The 6,749-nt window shown below is 52.7% G+C and overlaps 1 protein-coding gene across 1 annotated transcript in view; it reads right to left on the reverse strand.

The window, feature by feature from the left end:
• The window catches only part of EDN3 (endothelin 3), a 39,004-nt gene extending 33,099 nt beyond the window's left edge, over positions 1–5,905 (reverse strand). Inside the window, exons 1-2 of the mRNA XM_006839301.1 lie at positions 5,854–5,905; positions 4,978–5,263 (exon numbers count right to left, since the gene is read on the reverse strand). Coding sequence (XP_006839364.1) covers positions 4,978–5,263; positions 5,854–5,905 — 338 coding nt within the window. The remainder of the gene's footprint in view (positions 1–4,977; positions 5,264–5,853) is intronic.
• Between the last annotated feature and the right edge of the window lie 844 nt (positions 5,906–6,749).

Genomic DNA, 6,749 nt, shown 5'->3' on the forward strand with positions numbered 1-6,749 from the left:
AAAAAAAAAAAAAGAGTGTCCACACCTTTATCTCCGCGGTTCTCTCAGGCATCTGTGGTAGCTCTGATCCTTCCCCTGCTTGGTCTCAACCAAGATGGTGGCTCCAAGAGCAGCTGAGTGTCTTGAACTAGAAAGCACTGGATTTCTTGCTTCTGTTACCATTTCCCCAGCTGTAAGCCTTCCAACCTTCTAAGTATTCCATTGTATGTGGTTCAGAGTTCAGGCACCATCTCGAGCCTGTTTGGTCCGGTATTCTGTGTAGTTGTTGATGGAGCTCCTCACTGCATTTCCACCCAATCCACCATCTGGTTGGCTCCCTTCAGATTAGTCCTTCTCAATAATGTGTATATCACTTAAATTGCTAAGTGCCTTCGAGTCAGTTCCAACTCATAGTGACCCTGCATAGGGTTTCTGTGACTGTAAATCTTTGGTGGGAGCAGAAAACCTCATCTTTCTTTTGTGGAGCAGCTGGTGGGCTCAAACTGCCAACCTTGTGGTTAGCAGTTCAGTGCTTATCCTACAGAGCCACTGTACTCCCATGTACACTTCTACCACCCCATTAAACAGGAGGCTGATTCTGGAACCAACCCATTCCACTGGTATGCTTTCAAATTCAGAATGTCCTTTTTCTTGGAACATATAAAAATGCCTTTCTTGAAATACACAGAAGGCAAAGTCAGAATCCACTGTGATATTGCATTTTTTTGTGGTAGAAGACATTAAAACACAAGTTTAGAGGTTTTGTTAATTATTCTTATTCCTTTTTTTCTTTTACTCATTACTTCCTTGGGAGTAGGGTGAGAGACAATGCAAAACAAATGTCATTCATGCAGGATTAAGTAAGCATGGCATGCCTTGGAGCAGATGGCAGTGGGTTGGCCATCTTGTGGAGACATGGTCAGCCGCTGTTCTGGGGACATCCGGCAGGTCAGTATTCTAGTCAGTTGACATCTTCATTTCACAAAGGATGAGCAGAGTTCCCCTCAGGGTTACATGGCTAGGTAAGTCTGGGACACACCGCTGAGCTCCTCGGCTTTCAGTGGGGACTATGGATCCACCATTGAGATTTCTCTCATAAATCCTTTCCTACCCATCAGCCCACATGTATCCAGGCTTTATTTGGGTGGCAAACACAGTCATCACCACCCTCACAACATCACAATGCCTCCCTCATGTCCTCAGGGCAATTTGGAGAGGGCAGGTCCTCTCTGCTCACTCCTGAGCCCAGTCAACCATTGGATGTGTCTTTACTCTTTATCCAGGCATGGCAGCTTCACAGGTGACAGTGAGGCACAGTTAGAACCCAAATCGCCAGTGACCTTGTTCATGGAGCACGGGGGGCATTGGTGGCTCACGCCCCTCATGAAAAGCCATCACCCATCTCTCAGTGGAGGCCTGCATGTTGCTAGGGTGCTAAACTAACTACAGTGCAACTTCCAAGCTAAAATAGCCCAGAAAGACTGTCTGCTGATCTACTTTTAAAAATCAGCCAGCAAGCCACCAGTCTGGTCACAGAGATGGTGAAGGACGGGCCAGCGTTGGTTCCACTGTGCATGGAGTCCATTTCTACAGCTATTCAGAACATCAACAACAATAGAGAGTGACCCCAAAGTGCACAAGAATGAGACACTTGTTCTAATTGTTCCATTACCTCCACCCTTGCTCTTTTCTTTGTGACAAATTCCCCATGGTGGTAAGGAGGGCCGTCTTCTCGCATTTGCATTTTTGTGTTGGCAGTGATGGGGTGTGAGGGACACTGAGGGAGAGTTGGTGAAGCCCAACATGGCCAAGGAAAGTCTTAACATAATGCCATCCATTGGTTGTGATCTCAGCTGCCTCTAGAGAGGCGAGATGTACAGTTAGTTGAACCCAAAGTACAAAGGACACAAAGTACAAAAGACTGTGGACTCTTGGGAAGACTATGGGGGGGAATTGTGGGGGTGATCCCAGGAAAAATGCACATTTCCATACATGTGTACTCACTCAGAATGGTAGATGAGCACCTGGAAGACGAATGCTCATTCATGGGAGAAAGGCTGTGAGCCAGAACCATGCTGACAGGAGACTAAGCCAACACTCATCCAGCATTTACAGATGTCTGCTAGTGCGGAGTGGTCAAGATAGGGCTAGCTAGGCTCAAGTCTAGGAAGACTAAGTGAATGGGAGGACTGGGCATCTGCTTATTCATAGAATGCCTTCAACCCGTCTTATCCTTCAAAGATAAAACAGGATTGCTGATTCCATCTTAGTCATCGGGATGACAGACACAAAAAACTAACAACCATCCAAAGTTCAAACAAACAAGAAAATAAAAACAACAACAAATCCACTGCTGTTAGGCTGATTCTGACATGAAGTAACCCTAGAGAACAGAGTACAATTGTCCTATAGGGTTTCCCAGGCTGTAATCTCTATGGAAGCAGACTGCCTTAGCTTTCATCCTTGAATGGAATTCCATTCATCCTTGAATGGAATGCTAACCACTAACATTTTGGTTAGCAGGCAAGTGCTTAAACCAGGGGTCTTTACCCGAAGTTCAAGACCCTCGTTTTATGCGCAAGGATCTAGACTCCTTTAGGTTCTCAGAGCCGATGGCCACAGGGATATGGACCTAGTCCATCATGGAGGAGAAATACTGAAAGCAGAGTCGGAAGGTCGGCTAATGAAGAAACTGGGCATCTAAGGGAGAGAGGAGGGAACTCAAGAACCGTAATCCAATGTTCATCCAGCATTTAGTGATGTCTGTTGTGTGCTGGTCCCAGGGGATACGGTGTGTGGGAGAACTGGAGCATCTTAGGCATGCTATATGAAAGATTCTTAAGAGTGACTCACTGAAACCCCACCACCAGGATCAGGGTGCAGATGGAAGCCATGGGAAAAACTGACCACTTGCTACCATTGTTTGATATGGACCACGCACCTGTCCCTGAGCCCATTGCCTCAAATTCCAGCTTATCTGAGATACTTTAAGGTAGCAAATGCACATATTTCTGTAGCTATGGAAATGGAGAAAGAGGAATAAAGGGAGAGAAGGAAGAGAGGGCAAGACCAGGCCATCCAGAAAAATCATACAAAAACCATTTCTCTCGTCTACTTTCAAATGCTCAAGTCTGGTTCTTGTCATTTTTTGTTTCCTTGAGTAGCTCATGAGACTCACACACACCACAGTTAATCATTCCTTCCTAGTGTTTAAAACAAGCCAGGGTACAGAGAGGAGGGGAAGAGGTAAATCAAACTTTGGGGGTAGGGGCGAGTTATCAACTTGTCTGTCCTGGAAATAGTCAAAAGGCCCTGCTTCTCTCCTGTGCCAGGTGAGACTATGAGGTTATGAGGAAGGACCGCAAGCAGACTGTCCTGTATGTTTAGTTTCAAGGACACATCCCAGTCAGTGCTCAAGGGCTTAACAAGTGACAGAGAAAAGGGGCTTCAGATCCTCTCCTTCTTCCCTTTAGTCCTCTCTCCCAAGCCCACTGCCCCTAATTCCATCACCTTTCTTCCTCCTTCTGGGTTGGTTCATAGCCAAGGCAAGAGTGTGGTGGGCTGCCCAGTGTAACTTGGTCTGGGAAGCCAATCTGCTACAATCATGTTGCCAGAAGATAACACTCAGGGCAGGGGAAAGTGTCAGGGTGATGGGCACTCTGAGGCGACCTGATGACCGTGTCAGATGAGATGGCATTCAGCCCTGTCCAGGACGCCCCACCCTCAACACAGTGCAATACCATGCAGGGAAAGAAGACAGGCTAAGCATACAGACAGGAGCCTACCTGGAAACAAGACCTTCTGTCTAAGGGCATTACACACAGGCCTCAGGGAAGAATACGTATGTGGAGCCCCTTGTTAAAAAATGACTGAAGACTTCACAGCCAATGGTGTGAAACTGAGCACTGGTCCTTCCAAGCTCAGGGCCTGGGTGACCATGCTGACCAATCCCATCTAATGGAGTAGTTTTCCAGACATGCCCAGTATGTGGCTAGAGTCATGGCTTGAAGACCTTTGATCCCTCAGGTTTACCTTCCTTTGCATCCTTCCCAAGGTGCTCATGAGACAATGAGCCAATCCCAGTTGCACCAGAGTGCATCCCAAAGAGTGGCCACAGTACATGTCTGGGCCAGGGTTTAAGTTCCCAGCCAGCTCCAAGTTCCCAGCTGGGAATCACTTGAGTAGGGAGCCAGCAGGAGCCCTAAGAAATCCCAAGAGCATCCAGCCTCTGGGAGTGGTCAGACTCGGGGATTTTAGAGATGGGGAAGGCAAAGCCCGTTGGGTTGATGGCCATCAACCCAAAGCAAGGTCATGGATCCTCCACTGCACTCTTGTGTTATGGACTGGGGACACTCTCCAAGCCTGCCCTCACAAAGCCAGTTCTCCATGACCTCAGAGGAGAGCTGTCTGCACACAGAGCTTAGGAAGGTGATGCCCAGTGCCTTCCGGCTACAGAGGACAACAGGTGCCCATGGTGGTCATGGCATCCTGGTCTGGTGTCTGGGGAGGGAAGAAGCTGTTTCTTGTGGAGTTTCCTGGGATGGGGCAGGTTCCTTAGTCTCGGTGGACAGGCTGCTTTCAAGGAATTTAATCGCCTCTGAATCGTGATGTAGGTCAGGGGAGCTCCTAGGGCAGGAGGGAACATTTGGGCTTTCTGTGTCTCATAGAAGTGTCTCCCAGGGACTCTCAGGTGTCTAATCTCACAGGCTGGCTCATTTCAGGAAGAGAGGCAGGGGGGCTCCCCTCCCCCCACCTCCATCAGAAACTCCCAGATTGAGTTTCTTAGCGATCTGGCTGGGGACAAGGCTCACACTTCTAACAGCAGACAAGGCCTGAGCTGGCAGAGTGCACCAGCAAGAAGCAAAGACTGTGCCAGGGCAGGTTCTGGGCTGGGCTTGGCAGGTACAGCGCATGCCTCCCTGTGTGTGAGGACAGCCACAAGCCTGGCCCCAGAACCAAGTTCTTCTCCCCGTCCTGACCCCTGCCCTCAGGACTCACTCAGGAGTGTTGATCCAGATGATGTCTAGGTGACAGTAGTAGACACATTCCTTGTCCTTGTAGGTGAAGCACGTGCAGCGTCGGGCGCGCCGGAGCACCTGGTCCCCATCAGTCGCCTGTTCCTCGCTCTGGGCTGGTTCGGGCTCTTGACCAGGGCTGCCAGAGCTGGGACCCCCGACTGCTGTTGTCTCAGCTACAGCGACCTCACTGTGGGGCTCAAAGCTAGCTGCGGGGAGGCTCCCCGGCTCTCTCCCGGCGTCCCTCAGCTGGGGGAGAGGTATGAATCCTGCAGAAAGCAGATGAGTGTACAGAACCCTCCACAACCACCATCCCCAAATACCAGGGGGGAGGGGCGGCCACCAAACTTCCTGAGAAGTTTGCCGGCCAGTTGCACTCTCTGTAAAGTCTCTAAGCGGGAGGCGCACATTGGGGAAAAGTCCCGAAAAGTTCCCGAAAAGTCTGCAAGCGCTGTGTGCTGGGTGAGAAGCGAGCAAGCTGTTTCCATTTTGCAAGCATTTTGAACACTTTCTGAAAATTCTATAGGCACTTTGAAAACTTTCTGAAAACTTTGCAAACTTGAAAAAAAAAGTTCTCAGCTTCATGAGAACTCGACCCAAGTCGTCCCGGGTGCAAGTCTGCAACCAAGGCGCGGGTTGCACCCTCGGGAGCCCTCCGCCTCTGCCCCCAGCCCGCCCCCGGGGCGCCTCCAGAAGTTGCCTGCGCTGGCGAGTGATGGCTCCCCGCCCCGCACACATCCCCGGGGCTCCCCAGCACATGTCCTGGGGGCTCTCCCGCGCCCCCAGGCGTCGGTGCACCCCCACCTGGAGCCTTTTGTGTGCACTCGCGCCTGGAGAGGGGCCGCCCGCACCCACGTACCTGCAGCGGAGGTCACCGTGAGTCCGAGGAGGAACCACAGCCCCAGCTCCATGAACCCCGGTCAGGCCGCAGCCCCGGGCCGGGGGCCGAGCGCCGAGCGCCGGGGGCTGCGCAAAGGCACTGCTGGGGGGGCGCGGCGGAGTGGCGGGGCGGCGACGGTCCCACTACCCGAGCCGGGCCCCTGTATCGGGCCGCTGTGCGCGCAACTTTCTGGCCTGCACCCTCCGCTCCCCGCCCCCGGGCCGGAGCTGCGCGCGGGCCTTTGAACCCGGGGCGCGCGGGGGTCCTCCCAGGCGCGGGCAGCCAGCCAGCGCGCAGCGGCCGGGCGGGGCGGCCGGTGGGTGGGGTGGGGTGTGCAGTGGGGGCCGGACAGCTGCCGGAGGCCACACGCGCGCGCACTGGCGTTCGGACCTGCAGCTCAGAGTAGCGGCCCCCCAACTCCCCTAGCAGCAAGTTGGCACCAGGCCGCTGAGGCAAGGTGCTCTCTTGGACCTCAGGCCTCCGGGAAGGCGCTTTCTCTCAGGTTCCCCAGTGACACCTCCCCTTGCACAAGAGCCCGCCCGCCTGCACAGCTTGGGGCGGACTTTCCACTCGTGACTCAGGGCACCTCTCCCACCTCCCCGGGACGAGGACTGAGCTGTGGGGCGAAGCCAAGAAGGGGACCAGGCTTAGGGACCCTCCAGTGTCAGGTGGGGTGGGTTTAGTAGGGGTCAAGTTCCTCTCCCTGAAGGGCAAGCCCATTCTATTCATTGAATAACTTGACACCCAATGGGAATGGGCCTCCTCCAAGTCCTTCAGAGGCGGTACCAGGTCAAGTTGTGGGAGGCTCTCTCCATGCCTTTGATCTTTCCTGTACCTTCTCTGCTGAGTACTGTGTCTCAACACCCGGTTTAGTC

The sequence above is a fragment of the Chrysochloris asiatica genome, unplaced genomic scaffold (assembly GCF_000296735.1).
Source record: "Chrysochloris asiatica unplaced genomic scaffold, ChrAsi1.0 scaffold00023, whole genome shotgun sequence".
Lineage (NCBI taxonomy): Eukaryota > Metazoa > Chordata > Mammalia > Afrosoricida > Chrysochloridae > Chrysochloris > Chrysochloris asiatica.